At 39.1% G+C, this 20,959-nt stretch overlaps 1 protein-coding gene across 8 annotated transcripts in view; it reads left to right on the top strand.

Moving 5' to 3' along the window:
* Positions 1-290: 290 nt before the first annotated feature.
* Positions 291-20,959, top strand: part of ST8SIA4 (ST8 alpha-N-acetyl-neuraminide alpha-2,8-sialyltransferase 4) — a 53,501-nt gene continuing 32,832 nt past the window's right edge. For 4 of the 8 annotated variants that reach the window (XR_008447792.1, XR_008447793.1, XR_008447794.1 and 1 more), the window contains exons 1-5: positions 291-820; positions 4,901-5,032; positions 14,098-14,355; positions 17,317-17,385; positions 18,739-19,032. Coding sequence is in view for 5 of the 8 variants with exons in the window: in XM_054054270.1 (XP_053910245.1) it covers positions 708-820; positions 4,901-5,032; positions 14,098-14,355; positions 17,317-17,385; positions 18,739-19,032 (866 nt within the window). In the remaining 3 variants the exon portion in view is untranslated. Of the gene's footprint in view, positions 821-1,132; positions 4,398-4,900; positions 5,033-14,097; positions 14,356-17,316; positions 17,386-18,738; positions 19,033-20,959 lie in introns of those variants that run through there. The other 4 variants (XM_054054268.1, XM_054054267.1, XM_054054269.1 and 1 more) reach the window with 4 other exon arrangements.

Raw genomic sequence — 20,959 nt, 5'->3', positions numbered from 1 at the left:
AAAACCTCCACTGCCCTTTTCAAGCTCCAATCGCCCATCGGGAGAAGAAAGGAAAAAAATATATTAAAAAATCCCGCTTATCCTTCTCAGTAAAGGAAGGATTCTTTTTAGTGGCACTCTGACGGTAGTCTTTGGCTCAAACTTTCCGAAACCAAACATGCAATAAGATACAATGCACTTCGCAGCACCCTCTTCCTCGGCGCCCAAGTGCAGAACGACTACTAAACGCTGGCCCCGCCCCCGGCCCGCAGCGCCCCCCGCCCCCGTCCCCGCGCGGCGCCCATTGGCAGCGCCCCGCCCGCCGCCGCTCCGCCGCGGGGAAGAGAGGCGCTGGCGCTTCTTCGGGGCCGCCGTCGGCGGCTTAACCGCAGCGGGGTTGTGGCGGAGTGGGACCGGGTCCTGGACCCGGAGCTGTGACGGGAGGAGCGCGGCTGGGCGGGTGCGCAGCGGTGGCGCCAGGGAGTCGTCGAGCCGCAGCCTGGCAGCCCACTCCTCGCCAGGAGAGGGCGGGGGGAAAAAAAGACGAACTAAACGTCAGGGAACCCCCAGCGTCTGCACCCGATTGATACTATTTATTTATTTCTTTTAATTATTATAAAAACCCACACAACTGCGTTTTTGGCAGTTTGTGCGGCGTGTGCAGTTGTTTTCTGCACACCACGACAAACAAAGGAAAAGGGGGAGGGGGACGGCGTTTCGCAGAAGACATGCGTTCCGTCAGGAAGAGGTGGACTGTGTGCACGATAAGTCTCCTCCTCATCTTTTATAAGACGAAAGAAATAGCGAGGACCGAGGAGCGCCAGGAGGCACCGCTTGCCGGGTAATTGCTGAGTGCCAGGAGGGCTCCCGGAGGGAGTGGCGGCAGCGTTGCTGCCCGCCGTCCTTCCCGCGGCCCCACTCGGGGTTACTCTGCGCCGCCCGGGCCGTGACCCCCTCCTCTGCGGTGCCCTCGCAGCTCGGCTCTGTCGCTGTCGGCGTGGGGAAGCGGGGGCGTGCGCGGGGCTGCAGCGGGACGGGCTACGGGTGGGTTTCGGTGTGGGAGCTCGTTGGCGGGGCGCGAGGGGGACAGGCGGGGGGGGGGGGGGTGTGGTGCCCGGGGCTGGGGTCGAGGCTGGTGCTGCTGCCCCCGGTCCCAGCAATAGGGAGCGCCGGGGGAGTTCATGTGGCACAGCTGTTCGCCGAGGGCCACGACGGCTGGAGGTGGTGGAGGCGACCGCCGGAGTGCGTTGTGCCTCGTTTCCAACTTGGGGAACTCCGGAGGCGAGCGTGCCGGGATGCGCGGCCCCTGCCTCAGTTCTTTAGTTTGCAAGGGAGCTGTGCTTAAGTTCGCCGGTCCTTGGGAGTGCTTGCTCTAAGAGCACGAGGGACGTTTGAGGGGGAGGCATAAGGGGGTTGTAAGTGCCTGTACAGGCTTGGAGGAAGCTGGTGCAATTAGAAAGTACTTATTTTCTGCCTTAGCTTCCGCCGTGCCCAAAGTTAAACGTAGAACGTGCATCCCTCTTCCCCGACCCTTGCCCGAAAAGGCTGGAGCGGGGAGCGGGGAGCTGGGCGGCAGTGGCCTCCGCACCTTCCGGGGCCAGGGAAGGCCTCTCCTGCGTGGTCGGTGGTTGATGATGTGATGTTTACTTCCCTTGTTATTAAATGTTTTCACAATTTGCTGGTAACTTTCCTCTTGTTCAGCCCAGTTTCTGCCATGATTTAGTGGTATCTGCATACTTAAGATATGTACAAAAGTTTAAAATTTTGGGTTTGTAGGTGTGCAAAAATACGTATTAAAATGAATGTGTGTGGGAAGATTAAAGATCCTCACGTTTCTTTATACGTACTCCATCCTGTCAGAATAGAGGTAGCTGCTAAAATGGTTAAGAAATTAATTACTAGGTAAAATCCATATATACTTGTAGGAAAAGTCCCCTCCAGCTTATTGTACATGTTCGACCTGATTTGAAAGGTACTAAAATGAACTAAAGTTTAATTATGACATGAAACAAAATAAGTTTATTTAGTTATAAATATTATGTGCTCAATACTTTCAGATACAGCTGTGATGTACTTCTGGCAGGTGACGCTACTTAGTTTGGCTAAGGGTATTGGAATTAGTTTCTTTTCATAGCCCATCATCCCATCCATTACTGTACGAAGCAGAAAAAAAAACCCCTAAGTGTACTTCTAGTATCTGCTGCTATTAATGTTGCCTTTTTCTTGAAGGAAGAGCTCCTAACATTTGGGTTTTTTTGGCTGGCCAATTGGGAAAGCAAAGTCAGCTTTCCGTGGCATGTTTTACTTCTAGATATGCCAGTGTTGCAGAACTGTGAGTGTGTGAGGTGGCCTGATTTATGCTTATTAGTGACACTGCAGGTAAATCCCAGGCATTCCAAAATGGACTGTGCGATTCCAATGTATATGATAAACCTTAAAGCAGCTGTGTTCCCATACTAAGGTTTGCTAGGATAACAATTGCAAAAGCATGCTCTTCTTTAACTAGAAGCTAACATCCCTTTACATGTTAGTGTTAGCAGTTAATGAAACTCACATACTAAGTGGAATGCAATGTTTCTTAAACAGTTTTATCTTCTACTGATATGGAATTTCAGTAGAAAACATTCATATTTAATGAACTGTCTTCAGGGTAAGAGGTAGGCTTATTATATTGGTCTAGTCACCAAAGCAAAGATATTCAGAGTGAAGGTTGACACTGTCAGCCAGAAGTTGCTGTCAGACTACATCAGCTGCTTAATTTACATCAGAGAGGATTCAAAGTGATTCTAGGAGCTACACAGTAGCTGAAATTTATTTCATATTGTTTACACAATGAAGAATTTTCTGGAGTAAATTTAGGTTTTTGTATGTTAGTTTATGTAATATTATTTTAAGTGAAAATTAAATAAAGCAATACCAATAAAAGGAGAGGGAGCATATAAATGGGCACCTTTGTGCTCACAGCAGAAGTTTAATACAAAGGGTCTGGGACCTTTTTTTAGATTATAAGAACCTAATTTAACATCATTTTACTGTACGATCTGTATAGCTCACTGCAGATATAAATTATTTATGGACAATAACCAGATTTCAAATGCTACAATGATTTTGATATTGACAGTATATTTTGCGAGGCTTTGTCAGCTGTGTCACTGTTAAAGTGTCTGTTAGATGATGTTTAACCCAGCACAAACTGGAAACATTTCTGAAGTACTTTTAGAGTGAGTGCTTTACCTGGATGTACGCAGAAAAACACGTAATAAATATGTTTACAACCATTCTGGAAAAGTTTTAGGGAATAAAACATTTTAAAATAGTAAAAAGTATTAATTATGTTCTGGTTATTGAATTTTAGGTCTTCTGCATCATCCTCCCATGACCTCAAGTTACTGCGATTTGGATAATTTGCATACAGACCTTGTACCTACACGAATGCTTGAAGTTGTAGGGTTTTCAGTAGGTGGCACTCTTACCTATAGGTTAGTGTAATGTTAGTGCTGCCGCATGTTGGCATAAAGGGAATGAGGGAGGAAGAGCACTGGTAGTCATCAGTGTTTTTGATGAAGTGTATAATACTGATTTATTAGTTTAGATAGACTTCTGCAATCAGAACCCTTTTTGCAAATGACTGCATGTTACTAGTTTTGTTAATTCAGCTTACTTGATGTCTCATTGCAGGTTAGTTTGAGTTTAGTCTGCTATATAATTTACTAAATAACGTTATATATATACTGCAGTGATGTTGCTGTAGCTCCTACTATGGGATGGAATCCAATCGCTTTAATAACTTACAGCCACAGGAAAACAAGAGTCAGCAATTTCCTAGAAAGTTTACAGGCTCACATATTTTCCATTTTGCTGGTTGAATGGCTGGTGGTCAAAAGTTCTGTTTGCAAGCTGAATGAATTTATTGTTATTGGCAGTATTTCAGAACACAAAGTGATTTCTGTATATTACTGTTTTATATGCTGCTGAAATACAAAACTTTCTACATAGCAGAATGTTACATCCAACAGTTTTGATATGATTAACAGCTATGATATATTTATGATTAACAGCTATGCTTGAACTCAGATGAATGTCACTCTGGCACCTAAATGGAAGCAGTGTGGAAGATGATGGAAACATATGGAGATAAGAACAGATATTAGACCTAATACCTTAAGTTTATTTGCAGTGTTTAGCTACTCTGTCACATTTATGTGACCTTATTGGCTAATATATTGCAACTGGTAATATTATGGTACCTTATCAGATGTTCAGTGGTCATGACCCACAGCTTACTACATTTTTTTATTTTTTTAAGGTTACCTTACCAAAATTTATGAATATGATAAGATTGATGAAGAGGATAACACAACTGGGGTTGTTTGAACGTGTGCATACAAAAGTTTCAGGAAGTCTTGGAAAATTTTGTGGTTTGTATGCTGTTAAACTCCAGAATTCCATGCATGAAATTTTTTCAGTATCAATAGAAGAAAAGAAAGTCCATTAGGCCATTATTGCAGAATAGAGCAGTTGCTGGGGGAAGTCCTGACGGTTAACACTTAATTCTTACTTTATGACTGGCAATTTGAAACATAGACGTGCAGAATCTGCCTCACAAATACACTGAAATGTTATCCAGGTTCACAATTTGGAGTTAATTGTCTTTTTTTCTGTTTTCTTTCATGTTTATTTCATTATAACTACAACTGTTTTTAAGCTTTTAAATTGCGTATTGAAGTATTAGATATAAGTGTCCCACAGATTTCTCACAGGTACAGTTTAATTGCTTTGACAAGCAGAGTAAGTCTGAAAGGAAGATAATTGCTTCTTTTTTGTTGTGAATAGAAGGAAATAATCACTGGTGCTTGTGACACAAAACACTTGAATCTAGAATTAGCCTTGGTGTAATTCTCTTTTCTGTGTTGCATTGCAGAGATGGTGAACTGAGTTTGAGTAGATCAATGATCAACAGCTCTGATAAGCTAACTCGAAAGGGTGGCTCCTCAGTCTTCCACCATGCTGTAGAAGGTTGGAAAATCAATTCTTCTTTGGTACTGGAAATAAGGTGAGTGTCTTAAACAAAAAGCAGTTCATTTCATATTGCCTATAATTCTACTGGTCTGGAAAACAGTCATGTAATTTATGATTGCAAGTGCTTGTTTTATAACTGTACATCCTTTGTGTGCAGTGATGGATGCAACTAAATTACATTAGACTCCAAAGTCAAGTTATCCTTGCTGTATCAGTCAGACCTGTATAGGCAGTGTCTACAGTATGCATGTCCATATTTGAGGTGATTGTCTAGGGCTCTCCATGAAACAGTGGCGGTTTTAGGACATGATTCCCTCTCATCCTAAGTGTCTGAAAGGGGACAGAACGAAGTAGGCTGAGCATACCAATTCTTCTCCCTTGAAGGGAGCTTAGGCAGACAACTTAGGTATAGCAGTCTAGCTAGGATGATGGGTGCTGTGAATCCAGCCCTGTCTAAGAGAGCTCTAAGTCACTAGGTCAGGTGTTGGCAGTACACATATCTTATGCAGTTCTCTTTTCTGAGCTCAGAGCTGGCCAAAAAGAGCCTTAGGCTCACAATGAGGTGGAAAACATAGTAGCAGAGTTAAAGTGCTAATAAGATAATTCTGATGTGTCTTAGTAGCTACGGTGGGTCTACTCACCTTGGGGCCTGAGAGAAAAGAAAGCAGAAGCCTCGTATTGCATTGCATTGTCATCATACCTTCCCTGTCTTAAGGTGGCCACTGAGCATGTATGGAGCATGGATTGGCTGCGTGGAGGGCTAGCAGTGTTGCATTCTGTGAAAAATAGAAAATAACTACTTTTAGCAGCAAGCACATAGTAGAGTAGACTTATTTGCAGAATATTAAGATGTTGAATAGGAATTGGAACTGATGAAAATGTGGTATCTATGTTATTTCCTTTTCTACATTTTTTTCTTTAAAGGACAGCTTATAAGACCCTTTTACAAGCATATTTCCATGAAAGCGTGACTTCTCTGAATAAGGGACTTAGAGGATTTTTTTTTTTTCATGTCCCTAATTATAGAATATGCAGAGGGTATGGGTGGTTCAGAAATGTATGAAGCTGTAAGTAAGGGACTGGAAGTCTTGTGCTGTGATGGAAATAGTGCAACCCTATTGTGGAAGCTGAGGGACAGGGTCAGGTATGCGAAGAGTAGCAGGATTTGGGTAGGCAGCAAATTAATGCTCTGGTACCTATTGCTGTGTCACAGCTGCCTGGCATGTACTTTGTAGAGCACTCTGGTGTCCCCACTCCCTTGACTGTCTAGACTAAAGGGCACCTGTGGACCTGCTCCTCAGGCACCTAGCCTACTAGTGAAGACCTGGTGGTCACCCTAAAGTGCATCTGAGGTGTATCTCAGGAATGGAGTTTCTTCCTTGATCATCTATTCAGATGCAGCCTATTTGACCAGTGTGTGATTGTTCTGTAAAGGCTAAGTTCCACTCCAAGGAAGTCTAGAAAACATAAGCAGATAATTCTATATTGGTGGCAGTGTTTAGAATTTATATGCATATAACCGATGATTTATATTGGAGAACTACTGAGTAACCTCAGAAGAAATTTCAAATCATAGGCTGCAGTTTTGACAATTAGGAGAAAATAACACACTATTTTACTTGTGAAGTAAACTGTTGTGGAAGCCGTTGAGTGACTGTTAGTAGAGACAGATAATTCTGTTCAGTCTTTTTGTTGAAAAAATAAGTGTTGATTTCAGAACTGTTTATGACCAATGCAACTTGTTACTCGAAGCCAAACAACAAACAAGTAAAATATTACTGTAACTTCTTAATTAGCATTAAGAGAGAAAATAAAGCTTGGGTTATGCTCATTTTTCACCTGTTTCAAAAGCAAGAGGTGAAACAGTGAAGAATGCCTTAATTTTTTTTAAGCCTGTTACTACACATTTATGATCTTTATCTAATGAAATAATGAGTTTCAAAATCTGTTTTTTCCTTACTGTTGACCAGGAAGGGAATGCTGTCTCATATTATAATTTACTAGTGTGCTCTTTAGGAATCATGATGTGATTATGTGGTGGTTTTTAAAAGCTGTACAGTGAAGGATTTTTTTTTTCCCCTCTGTAGTATAGTAAAGATAAACATGTATCTTGTACACTAGTTTAAGCTGTAACGGTTCCAATTTATCAGCGTAATGATTTACTGTACAATAGAAAGCACAAAACTGAGGTTATTTAGCTGTCCACATTGCTAGTCTGGTTTTGACATGAAATAGCTACCATCGTGGACATTGGGGCAGAGAGCCGGTGTTTCCACTGAACCAGTAAAAGATTTTAGATTAGTTTGACTTACAGACAAAATTTTAGATAGGCTGTATGAGAAAGTCAGTGCTACCAGCCAATTTCATTCTTCTCAGAAATCTTGTTTGCTAACGTGTGTAGTTTATGGTGCTCAGTGGTAAGGGAGGAAAGTTCCTTGAAGAAACCATTTTGTGATTTGTGTTCCGCTCAGATGCTGACTAGACGACATACGTTCTTTGACGTCTACAGGCAGTTTGCTATACACCTTTCTTCTTTGTCACAGCAGTAAGAAGAACCTTAGCTGTAAATATTCTTACACTTAAGGACTGATCAGATGATGCACTGATCAGACTGATCAGATGCACTTGAAGTGCATCTAGCAATCTCCTATAGTATTCTCATGGTCAAACTAAGCGTTCAGCCCTCCAAAGTACATTTCATGTACTGTGTTGGCCATGAAGATGTTTCATTCTCAGTTACTGCAACTGCTGTTTTGAATAGTGGTGGTCTTGTGGTGTGATATTGACCGTACCAAATAGCAGTAAGAGAAACAAAAGAAAAGCTAGTGCCCATTGGATTGTGTATAAAACATTAGCAGTCCTTAGCAGTGGAGAAACAATTTGTGAAACCACTTGTATACAGGATAAAGACATTTCATAAAACTTAGAATCACCCACAAATGGCAGCTACTTTTGTGTCTTACGTCAGCTTGACACTTGCACTAGCAATTTTAAAATGTAGAAAATAAACTTGATAGTGAGTTTGGGTTTGTGTGAGGACTGTTGATCGATAGTATGTCTGGACTTAGGTGGCTGACAGCTGGAATATTATGCTTTGCTATTTGCTTTGTTGACTGTGGGCATCATATCTGGTTGTACGATTTTTGCTCAGGTTAGTGACCAGTCTATCAGCCTCTAGGATCCTTTGAATTCTCGGCATGGCCAGGCTCAGATAGGAGTCCATAAGTGGACCTCAGGGGAGGAGGAAAAGCTTCCACTGGGTTTCTGGTGTTATGAGGTGCTCTCTGGGATTTTGCAGCTGGAAGAAGCAAGCTAGGGAGTGTAGCAGCTCTTCTGGGAGAGCAGCAGCCCTTTGAAGATGTTAAGTAGGCATTAAGAGAAAGAGTTGGACTTCCTGTGATTGAAGTGGAAACTGCCTTGCCAATCATGATTGCTCTAGCGGAAGAGTGATTTTTTTAATTCATTATCTTCTGGTTGGTGACAACTTCTTTGAAGATCATTTGATAATTCCAGTACCTAAGGGAAGAAGATTGTTTGCTTGGCTACCCTTCTTTCTAAGTGATTTCAGTCATGAAGAACAGAGAAAATCTACCTTCTGCAGAGTTTTGCATCTTAAGTCCTTTCTGCTCACTGTAGCACTGTGAAGGTTTCCCAGTTATGAAAATAGGGAAACTTAAATTATATTGAAACCATACTTTCAGAAGGGAGAGATGTGGCTGAGATTGTACAGACCTGTCTGCAGAGGCCTTCCACGCAGAACTGATGCCAACACATTTATGACCTGTGAAGTGAACCACAATCTGATGTCAATGTATGACTTCCCTTTGCCATTTATAATTGATTAAATGTAGGTGTTTATGTTGGAAGGAACAGATGAATGTTTTGAATTGCAGGTAGGCAAAACGTTGAGGATGTATTTATCTCTTTGCAATGTAACAGAGAACTTGATGAGTGGAAATTCCCTGTCAGAAAAGTGTGAGAACTTGTAAGAGGTTAACAGTGTCATGAAAAAAAATGTACAGCTTCCTCTTTAGAAAGGTTCAGATTATTATCATTGTTTTATCTTTCAAGTTAACATGAAACAAGTGTGATAAGTCCCTGAAGTACAAGCAGTAAATACTGAACTGGTAATGGTGCAGTACAATTGCTCTGAAACTTATGAAGCAACATTTTGGGGCCAATTGCTTTCTTAAGATCTCTTGTGCCTCTAAACATGCAAACTGAGGCTTTCTGGTGTGGTTTAGTCATAATAAACCTGAAGGGATTTTGCCTCCTTAGACCTTTGCCTCAACTGAAAAGTCAGTGTTTGTTGTCAGTTAGGATGATTGACCCCTTTGACTCCTTTCTTTTGAATCTTAACTTGCTTAAATTCATGAAAACCTGATATATAGCTGGCCTTCATATGGTAAGCAGTAGTTTCCTTTTACATGCCTGCTGAAGATTTGTGCCCAATCGATATGTGCTTCAGCTACTGAAGTAACATTTCCGGTGAAAGGAGAGTGGCTGTCCTGAGAGGCATGAGAAGGGCTAGAACAGAGACAGAACTAGACAGAAACTTCCTTATCATACAGCACTTAGGTTTGTGTCCTCCTCCATGGGCTGGGGAATGGCAAGAACGTTTCCATAGTTAGTTGCAGTTAGATTGTTTTTAGCAAATCCAAAGCTGAAAGAATTTTCAATATCAAATAGAAGAAAGTAAATGAGAATATGCAGTAACTACAGTGAGGTGGAATTCTCTTGCGGGAAGAGGGGCACTGGATATTTACTAGTTATATATCAAAATTATTTGGTATGTTTTCTTTGTTTTACCAAAAAAAGGGGGGGAAACCACCAACTGAGTCCAAAAAAGTCTAAAACTTGAAGACTGTGTCTAAAGTCAGCACTTAAACAGACTGCTTAGTTACTGTAAAAATGATCAAGACAGTATTTAGAAATTGTTTGATCAAGACAGTATTTAGAAAAGTTTGCTGAGTCCCTACCATGGCACATTGTTAGGAATGTATTAAACATGGGCTGGGGCTGATGTACATGAAGACACATCTTCAGTGGACTAGACTGTGGGCTAGGTAATCACTTAGGGCATCTCAGTTTCTGGGATGTGATTGCTGGTGAGCTAGCCCAGTTTCTTGAGTACTGAGGATGCGCTCTGGGGGCTTCACCTTATGGCTGGGCTCCAGACAAGTGCAGATGCCTCAGCAGTAAGGATTTCTGGCACTGCCTTGCTCAGAAAGACTGATTTTCCTAGGAAAAGTGTCAGAGGTCATGTTTCAGTTTTCTTGACAATGTCTAAAAATTTGTTTTTGATCTGAAAAGTCAAATGTTTAAGTGATTCTTATTTTCTTCCCTTAATCCACACAGTTCTGAGGCAGATGAGGGAGAGTATATCATTATATAAGAGCTGTGTACTGCAAACACTACAGAACAAAATAAAACCAGAAGAATGCACATAAGTAAAAGAATGTCACCATGTTACCTCAGAGCAATACATATTAATATCATCTGCTGTTCGAAGACAATGCTGACTATTGCCTGTATTTTATCAGATAACCAGGAGTTGTAGTAGGTATTTAAATATTTTGAATGTTTGATTCAGTTTATCAAAGAAAAACCCTGGATCAACCATAGATTGTGACACTGTGTTCCTGCGAGCCATGTAAATGTTTGGCAGACAGCTGCTTAGCTGCAGATAACATCCATCCCACATCTGCCTCATCTGCCTGCAAAGGACTCAATCCACACCCCAGATACAGAACAATACTTGGAAGACCACCTTAATTAAAGTAGTTTCTTTACACATAACGTGTCAGAACACCTTTGCTTCATTGTTTACTAAAAATCAAGCTGTTTTTTCCTTCCTCTAATTGAGCTTACTTTTGAACATTCTATGCAGCTGGATGTGGATTAGCAGTTATTTCAAATTATTTCATCAAGTCAGATTTATCACAATAATTTTGTTGTGCTACTTCCAGTGTTCTTTGTGGGACAGAACAGAGGTTTAAGTAAGTTTTTATTAGCCATCATCAGGACAGACACTCATGTATATACATTAAGTTTTTGTCATATCCCTTACGAATTTTTTTTTCCTTCTAGCACTGACATGAAAATGGGAAGTACTACTCTCCCTATGGTAGATTAGTCAGTACACAGAGGAACTTAAAATAATAGCATGTATGTCTGTGTTAATTATATTTCTTTCAGTATTAAAAGATATCTGAATGCAGTCAGATAATTAAAATGTTTTGATGTTGGCGTTATTATCTGTCTCTTATACAAAGACTCTTGGGTGTACGGTATACCTGCGCATACATTTAATTAAATATCCTACTGACAACTTCAGGTAAGAAATTGTTTTTAAATATATGAGAAGATATGAAGATTCAGTGAATTTGGCACATCTGAAAATTTTGTTGAAAAATAAATTCGTTAGACATTTTAGAAATTTCAGATTTCTTAGGTAAGTGATTGATTATCTAAGTCTAATTCAGGTCCACCTGAAACCCGTGAAGAGGACTTCTGTGAGCGTATGTGAGCACATAGATAAATAAATAGTCTTTGACCTTAAGTAACCAAATTAGTAATGGTAGCCAAGGTACTTTTATCTTTCTGGCACTTTCTGCGTAACTTCACTGCCTTCCTCTTATGTTTTAGAATGATACACAACATACTCTGTTCGTGCGCAAACATTGCTGCTTGTTTGCCAATAGAAACAGTGTTAGGCTCATTCATTTGGGTGTCGGTGGTAGGTGCTTTAAATTACTAAAGTGAATCTTCTGGTAATCATATGACTTTTCTTAGTCAGAGCCCTAGGTTTCTGTAAATTTCACATAATTTCTTCTGCTTTTTGCAGTCACCCCTTCTTATGTCAGAGTTCATATGAAGTGAGTTTCTGGATAGAGTGGTTGGTGATAACTTTTGATGCATTTGTCTTGTCCTTTACAGCCACAGCTCAGGTGGCTCTGTTCTTAGGTAATGAAGAATTTTAGTCAATATTTATACTGCTAGATGGGGCATTTTTTTCTTTCTTGCTGCTTCTGGCTCTGTAGCAATTTATATATCTGTTGCAAGGTACCTACAAGATGAAGCTTGTCAAACTTGTTAAGATTTTAAATCCATTCAGTTCACAAGCCGAAGTGAAGTCGAGTCTTCTTCCTTTTACAGAAATACTTTGTGTGGCCTTACCAAAAGCTTTAGACTCTCGGGATTTTAGCATTGTCTGTCCTGCTCTGTTATTCTGAGGCCCTCATATGCCTCAGCACAAACTGGTTTTGCCGTGATGCTGCATCATTTATACATGACAGCTGCAGCAGACGGCCCAAGATTCCTTCCCTTCTTTCCTCCTTCCCTCCTTCGATCCTAAGTAGGCAATCAGAGGAAACACTTGAAAAAATATTTTTATCATGTTTCCCTTCCTGTGTGGCTTTTAAAGGCATTTCCAAGGTGTGTATTTTGTCACTGGGTACAAGTTTCAGACATACTCTTCCTTTTAAGGCATTGACACGAGCTCTCTGGTGCGCATCCCTTCACACTTGTGGTGGATTATTTATGTTTTTTTTCTCTGAGTGCGTGCTGCAGCTGCTGGAGTGGCCTATCTAGTTATCTTTCCCTGGTCTGATCTGCTATAAGGGAAGTTCTGCTCTAAAATTTGTTACCTAAAAGTAGCATTCTCTTACTCAACAAAATGTGCATTTTGTTTGAAATTCCATTTTGCCTGCTGACAACAGTGGAATACTAATACTTAAAGTTTTTTTTCCCCCTTGTCTTGTGAGAGTTGCAGAAGGAAAAATTTTATTCAAATTTACATGTAGTGAACATTGCTCCAGCTCAGCACTCCCCATCTCTTCTGTAAGTGTATTGTACTTAAGTATGTGCTTAAGTTCAGATGTTATCTTTATGCCTGTTCACAAATGTACATGCTTTCCAGAGCTGCGGTGGACACAGGCTTGTAAGACTTTCCTCATTTGCAGTCCTGAGCTACCAGTGGCTCCTGCAGCTCTTACCTGGAGTCCTACCCAGTGTTTTATACCAAGGATAAATGTGTACTGAAAACTGCTCAACACTGCCAGAGCAGGTATCTGTCATTACATAGGTACAGTCATTAGGAGCATATTTTTGATCTTGGGTATTGAAAGTGTGCCAGTTTTTAGACCCCTGCCCTCACCCCTATAAGTAGATAAGATTACCGTGACTGACTTCTTCAGCTGACTAAGACGTACTTGACCTGTTAACTTGCTGTGGACTAGGAGTGTAGAACTGTTTAATTACCATGGTTTGTGTGACCCATGGTAGCTTATTAAACCCTTGTATCTTGATCAGGTATTAATTGCAGGGAAGCAAGATAAAGGATTGGACTAACCTGATTTAAAATCATGATAGAGTTCAAAAGTATTCTATGACTTCAGCTAATGACTTGACTACACCCTGCGCTGCAGTAGCTTAATTTGCAGTATGTTTTTAAGCTAAGATTCTGTTTAAATTGATTCAAAAGACTATGGGTGTTCTTACGTGAAGTTAATTAGAATAGCTCTGACTATCCGAATTAGGAGGAGGTTAATTAGGAGCAACTTTATGCTAAACTGAATATATTTTTCCTATGGCAAGATAAGAATCTGTAAGAAAGCATGGCCATTCCTGAACCAAGCTGGTTTGTGAGAGGTGGGATTGTAGTGAAGCATTTATTTCCTAAATCATAAATAGCATATATACTTAACTATGTTTCTATGAAAATAAACTGCTCTGGTTCTTTTTCAAATATGTGCTTATTCCAAAGTTTTGTAAAATACTCAAAAATCAATATTATGCCTTAGTATTTCCTACGTCATCTTCCCTTGGCCTTCAGTGTCTTTGTCTGTAGGAAGTCATTGAGCTTTGTTGCTGTAGTATTTACGTATTATAACCAAGATTGGTTGTTGTTGTATCCAAGATGTGAACTAACAGCTTTGCTCTTGATATGCTAGAGTATGGGAAATGATCTTAGTCAGTCTGACACTATCTACCTTCTGCTTTATGTTGTATGCACTGTACATTCTGTATTGCTATTAGATAAACTCCATGTAAGCAGTGAGTGTTGGATTTTATCTGTGCATTTTTCTGTCAACCCAGAAAGAGCGTACTTCAGTTCTTGGATGCTGAAAGAGATGTCTCAGTGGTCAAAAGCAGCTTCAAGCCAGGAGATGTAATCCATTATGTGCTGGACAGACGTCGCACCCTCAACATTTCCCGGGACTTGCACAGTCTTCTCCCTGAGGTTTCCCCAATGAAGAATCGCCGATTTAAAACCTGTGCAGTTGTTGGGAATTCTGGCATCCTCCTGGACAGTGGATGTGGGAAAGAGATTGATAGCCATGACTTTGTAATAAGGTGAGTTATGATCTGCTGATAAAGGTACAGCCTGCTGTGTTTCTTGGACAAAAGCTGGGAGAAATGTTTTAATCTGACATATAGATTGTTTTTTTCCTTTCACTGCTTATGTTTTAACGCCCTGTTAAGTGACTGTGGATCCTTGCATCTCTGCCACTTTTGTAGCAGCGAGCTAAAGCATGCTGCATTGTGGCAGAATACCCAGAAAGGGTCTGAAGCATTCCAAAATCTCTGTTTCTGTAATATAACTCAGAAGGGAAGTATGATATAATCAACCAGATTACATGTAGAATGTATAAATGTCACAGTGTTGTTGCAGGGGCTGTTTGTTTTGCATGGTACTGTGTTCAGCTGTTTCTCTAACTCAGATCAGGTACATGGTGCTCACTCCCTGTGAGATTTAAATGCAATACATCTTATTGTAGCATTGTCTCCATGCTGAAATTCTCATTCCAGGGCTGTGTTAACTGTCGCGTCTTACAGCAAAGATGAACCTATTATAGTAAGTGATGCCTTTTGAAATGCAGTGGTTACATAGGACTTCCTGAAAAATACAACTGTGCTTTGGGTAAATGTAAAATAACAATACAAAACATTGCCAAGTAGTAAATTTCAGATTCCTGCAATTTTTCTTTAATTAATGGAATTCTGAATTCATGATAGAAACTTCTCAAAAGTGCAGGCGAAGTAAAGTTTTGGAGTTTGGGTAAAAAACAACTAAACTGAGTAAGTAACCTTGTAGTTTTTCATGGTGGCATTACTTCTGAAAAAGTCCGTTTCATTTCAATTGGACTATATAGAGAACAGGCCTGTTAAATGGAGCTGTTGGACTAGCTTAGGACTTCTCTGATGAAGTACAGCCATGTGAGGATATTAATTATTTCCTCCTTCAGATTGGAGTGCCTGATTTATATGTTACAGCTTTTCTTTCTCCCAGTGGAGTGTTTTGGTGTAAACTCTGTAAAATCTAGGTATCAAGGTGAACATTTTTGCCATCATTGGTGATAAAATTTCACTGGGCAAATGCAGCTCTTATTTTACAGGTTTCCTTTGACTTTTATTTTTTTAATGTGGCAATTCTTGTGGTTAGTGAAGTTGACAAGCAAGAAGCTTGTAGTCCTTTAATAGATTGGTTGTTGTATCCGATGCAAAGGAGACTTCCTTCTTGATGCCTTGGGTTTGTGGGTGAGCAGTTGTGATATGAGGAGAAGAGAGCATATCTGTTTAGGAAAAGGACGGACCTTCTAACTGTACCATGTGGTTGCACATTTTGGAACAGTACAGATTTCTCTGCTAATCTTAATACATAAGCAGCGAGTGGTTGTAGCTTCTGTCTCTGTGTTGTTCTTTCAGCTGATAGGAAAAAATCATAAATTTGTCAGAATAAAAATATTTAGGATATTAATGTGCTAACCCTGTGCAGCTTTTTTTAAAACTTGTATCTGCTTTTATGTTCAAATATTTATTTAATATACCTTGCCAGTAGAGCTGGATGCTCAGAGACGGCGAGTCTGTTTAAAGCAAAGTTGCTAATTTTCCGGACTTATTTTAAAACATGATTGTTCCCTTCAAAATAACACTTGAATACATCATGACTACCTCATTAGGCCTTTTTCAGCTTTCAAGTGTGATGGCTCTAGTTTTGCCCTCTGTGTCTTCCTACAAATTGTTATACTATGTTGAAACATTAAATGAAAATAGAAAAAAGGCAAAAAGCTGTGGTCTTCAGGTGTTGTTTGGATGCCTGAGAAAGAGGGAGTTCCAGGGTAGCTATTCTGCATTTCCAGTCAAGTTAGACTTCAGTGGCCTCCATGTCAGGTGAACCTTGGAGAAGACCTGGCTTCTTGTGGCCACATTTTCCTTTTTGGCTTCATCTCAGAACTTCTTTATATGCTGGAGAAGTCTTTGTGTGACCTTTGCTCTTAGCACCCTGTCATGGTCTGAGAGCTGAAACAGACATGTCTTCTTACGAAGCTGAATCTTTTGTACATTCAGTACATAAGCACAGTGCTACCTGTATTGGTGCCCTACAGTACTGTGTATGGTCCGTAAGCATTTATAATTCCAACTTAGGTGCAACTTCCTTTTTTTAATTTTTTTTTTTTTTTTTTTTTTAGAAGGAAGTTAATTCTTAGTTAGGTGACATGGGAGAAGACTTATGTACTTAAGTTTAGGAGACTAAGGGAATGGCAGTAAGAAGTGACTTCTGTAAATCTGTATGCGGATGATCGAAGATTCCAACGTGGTTTCGTAGGTAAATAGGTGTCCTGTGATCCTCCAAATGTAGAGGACATAGGGTTAGCCTGACTCTTCCTGTAGAAAAGTTTTTTCTTTTTATCTCAGGAAAATTAAAGTTGCTTACTCCCATTGCTGATAATACAGAGCTTTTAATTTAATATTTTTCTGAACAGTTTCAAATGCAGGATGCCTTCACTAATCCACTTGTTCATTGACCAAGGGTTTTGATGAAGGGGTATGACAAAGTTCAGAACTATCTTAGTCTAAACATTGCCTTTTTTGCTATTTGTAATTTTTGAATTACAACTGCTGCTTTTTTTCTACATTGCAAACTCATGACCTAAAAGTGCTTCTCCAAAACAATGGAAATTATAATTTTACCTGAATTTATTGCAAGGATAATAGGTTTTTTTTCACTATTTCTGTCTCATGATATTGCAGAACTATTCTAAAGTTTCCTGTATCCGAATAGTAACTTTTCTGTGGCATTTTGATAATTTCCCTATAGATTATGTCCTTTATAGGCAGTAATGGGTAAGGTACTTTCGCATAAAAAGGCAAAGATAAAGGTGTTCAGGAAACAGTACTAAGTTCTGTTTCTCTGGTTTTCTTAGATTAAAATATCATTCTCAATATTTCACTGCTGTAGTAGGTTGGGGCTTTTTTTTCTGTGTAACAGACTTCCAGTGATAGAAATTCTTTTCTTTTTTTTTCATGTCAAAGGAATGGTATTACAAAGAACAGTAAGACTAATTTGTGGGTAATTTTGCAGCAAGGACTCACAATAAAGAGGTAAATAAATGTGTCTTGCCACTGTTTCTTACCACTTAGACTTTTTCTGTATCTTCACTGTGCTGTGTCAATTGAGGATAACTTGCATTTCAGTCACTGGTGTTAAGGAAAGTGCTAGAAAGAAGGGATTTAATGATTATCTGTATAGGTTCTAGTTTGGGCAACAAGAAGTAATGAATTTTAATAGTAGGTGATGTTACAAAAAAAGCGTCTTCTAACTAAAGTGAAATCAGTCATAAATTCAGGATTCTTGTGGACTTGTTTTATAAAATGTGTATTAGATATATTTTCACATGGCTCATCTTAAAAGGCAGCTGTGGTTCCTGTGCATGAATAGAATCCATAATTATGCTGTAGCTGAGCCGCTTCACTGCTAATTCAGATCCCTGCAGTTAATTTGAAGTAATTTTAATTTTGTTGTGTGATGTCAAGATACTTATTTGGGACTTATTAGCTATGGGCTTATTCATTGTTGTGGAGGTGATTTGTTTCAGCTGGATCATAGTGATTACTGAAATCACAATTAATTTCTGAATTGCATTTTGTCACCTGACACATGTCACAGCCAGGTCACTCTCATATCCAGTGAGGGGTGCTGCCCAAGGAGAATGGTGCCTCAGTGTGGTTACATATATATGTATTTATAAAAACCTATGCTGAGCAAAGGCCTGGTGAGAACTTTTTTCCAAGACTAGGAAAACACAAAACTGCTACAAAATTAAACAAGGTTTGAAATGAGACATAAAAGAAAAGTGGAAAGATTAATAATTTTTCCCCTAAATTCCATTTCTAAATGAAGTGAAGATGCTAGCTCTCAAAATATCTGATCGTCTGCAGTCATAATACCAAAAAAACAAAATAGCAAAAACACATTTAGCACAGGGTTAAGTATATTTGTAAATCACATTTAAATACTGTATTGTAAAAAAATTGCAATTACTAACATATATAAATTATACCTTAATTGTTTGGCGTGGCTTCCTTTAAGAGTATGTGCTGCTGGTAGCCTGATGACAAATGAACACTAGTGAAAGCTTATAGATGTTAGAAAAGCATACTTTTATTCATAACTGCTACTGTAGCTGTTGATGCATCTTCAAGTATGGTGTCATGGTTTTCAAATGCACGATGAACTTTTTTTTTTCTTGCAGCATTGTGTACATTTAATGTTGTGAAGACCATTGTCTAATGAGTATCCAAGTTGGGTAAAATGCTATGTGTTAACACCAGTACTTTTTTTCTCACATTAAATTGAAATGGGCTTGAATGTTCACTTTCAGGTTTCCCTTCATGCACGCTTTTTTCTGAGTTAATGTTTCATTTTTATTTTTCCATTAATTTCTTCCTGTTCAGGTGCAATCTAGCTCCTGTGGTGGAATTTGCTGTCGATGTGGGAACTAAATCTGATTTTATTACTATGAACCCATCAGTTGTACAAAGAGCATTTGGAAGCTTTCGGAATGAGAGTGACAGAGAAAAATTTGTGCATAGACTATCCATGCTGAACGACAGTGTCCTTTGGATCCCTGCTTTCATGGTCAAAGGCGGAGAGAAGCATGTGGAGTGGGTTAATGCATTAATCCTTAAGAATAAATTGAAAGTGCGAACTGCCTATCCATCACTGAGGCTTATTCATGCTGTCAGAGGGTAAGTGTCTGGAAGAGGCTGGTTTGTCCATGGCACAGTGAAGCTAGAATTTCTGGCAGGCAGAAGTTCGAGTAAAATGTTAAAGGACCATGATCTGTTATATTGTAATAGAGTGTGTTTATGATAAAATAGTTCGGTTATAAATGTCACCCACTCATTCAGCCTGCAAACAACTGAAAGGCTTTGGCACAGTAGTTTTTCACTTTTATGTACAAAAAATTTGTGATCATTATAGCGATAAAGGAATGAAAAAAAAGACTGTATTCAAAAGATACCTGTGAGTCATCAAATCATAGGACAATTAAATACCTTATTTTGGGCAAGACTATGGAGATTAAAAGTACAATTTAAATAACATAGGGGGTAGGATAACAACCTTGCAAATAATGAAGTCTAGGAGGTCTGAAAATAATGAGCTCCTTCCTAAAATATCTTGGATTTGCAGTCTTTATCAGTTTGAATCTAAGTGCTTGGGCAATTTAAAAACATTGTTCAGATCACTGAAACCATTAATGTAAACAGTTGTTTAAAAACCTTCATCCATGCTTTGTACAGAGACTCCAATTTCTTTGTCACTAGAAGTCAAAGTATATAGGGCTATGCATGATGAACATTAAAAGGTGACAGTAGTGCAGTGTCTGTTTGTACAGTGAGTTATGACAGTATGATAATATTAATCTTGAGTTCCATGAATTGTATGGTCTGTGGAGTGCTGGGAGATGCCTTAGAGTATTAGTATTGGCTTTTACACCAGTTACTTAGTAAGTATCTGCCTAAAAAATTGTTGCTGTTGCAGCAGCAGAGATAATATCAGAAGGAATGTTTGAACTGTTTCCCCAGTCTGCTAAGAGTGTCGGAGAATAAAGCTTAGTAATATATTACTCTTCAGTGTATTAGGACTTTTGAATATTCTTCTCTCCTTCTGACATGTCTGGAATAAATTGACTGGTGTGTTCTTCACATAAGTATGCTTCTGGTACTGAAAAAAAATAAACTGTTTGGAATTCCCTTTGGAATTTGGGAATCCTTTGGAAATCCTTGAATTTTTTTATCAAATTGCTTAGTTGTCTGAATACTTCTTGTATTATACAGTTACTCTTCAGCTATTTACAGGCCTTGATTGTGTTGAGTTTTTAAGTAATTAGAATGCCTATAACACATGAATAGGTCTAGTGGGGTTTGTGTGTGTGGGTAAATAACTGACTTCCAATTTAAAAACAATTGTTCTCATTTCCATCTGCAAAATCTCGGTGAAGTTATCAAATGTGAAGGGTAATTCAGAATGTGCAGTTGTCAGCTTGAAGATCTTTTAGGTGCTTTGTCTTAAAAGAATTAGCACTTACATTGTGTCTTTGAAGGAAGGGAAACAAAAGCTCTGCCAAATCAATTAGTGTTGAAAATTTAAACTGTACTGTATCTCATATTATACCTTAAAGTGTAAGCTGGTATGACTGCACGAATTTGTCAGGTTGTTGAGTCTGGGCTTCAAATCTTAAGTCCTCCACTTCAAACCTTATTGTTTAATAACCTCACTTTCCTGTTACTGTTCTTGTGGGAAGTAACCGAATATCATGATATATTCTTTATTGTTCTTTTTTATAATTTGTGTAAGAACAATACAAGAAGTCAAATTTCTCTTTGGTGTAACTCTTTACAAAGTGAGGTGCATGAGGTGGCTATGTCGTGATTCTGGATTGGAAATGATGCAGTTAAGAGTAACACATTTGGAAAAGGTATTCTTTAGATTTCATAGAAGGCAGTGTTAAAACATCAGTGTATAATGATGCAGCTTGTATTACAGCAAAATTCAATCTAGGGAGGGAGTGTTGTCTCTTTACGGATTGAATTACTTCTTAAGATCTATTACGTTTATGAAATACCATGGTAGTGTGAGACATCAGTAAGTAAAAAATTTGCTTAAATTAAA

Source organism: Cuculus canorus, chromosome Z, assembly GCF_017976375.1.
Source record: "Cuculus canorus isolate bCucCan1 chromosome Z, bCucCan1.pri, whole genome shotgun sequence".
NCBI classification, from domain to species: domain Eukaryota; kingdom Metazoa; phylum Chordata; class Aves; order Cuculiformes; family Cuculidae; genus Cuculus; species Cuculus canorus.
The sequence above is the reverse complement of the archived record's forward strand: the minus strand, read 5'-3'. Positions and strand labels throughout refer to the sequence as shown.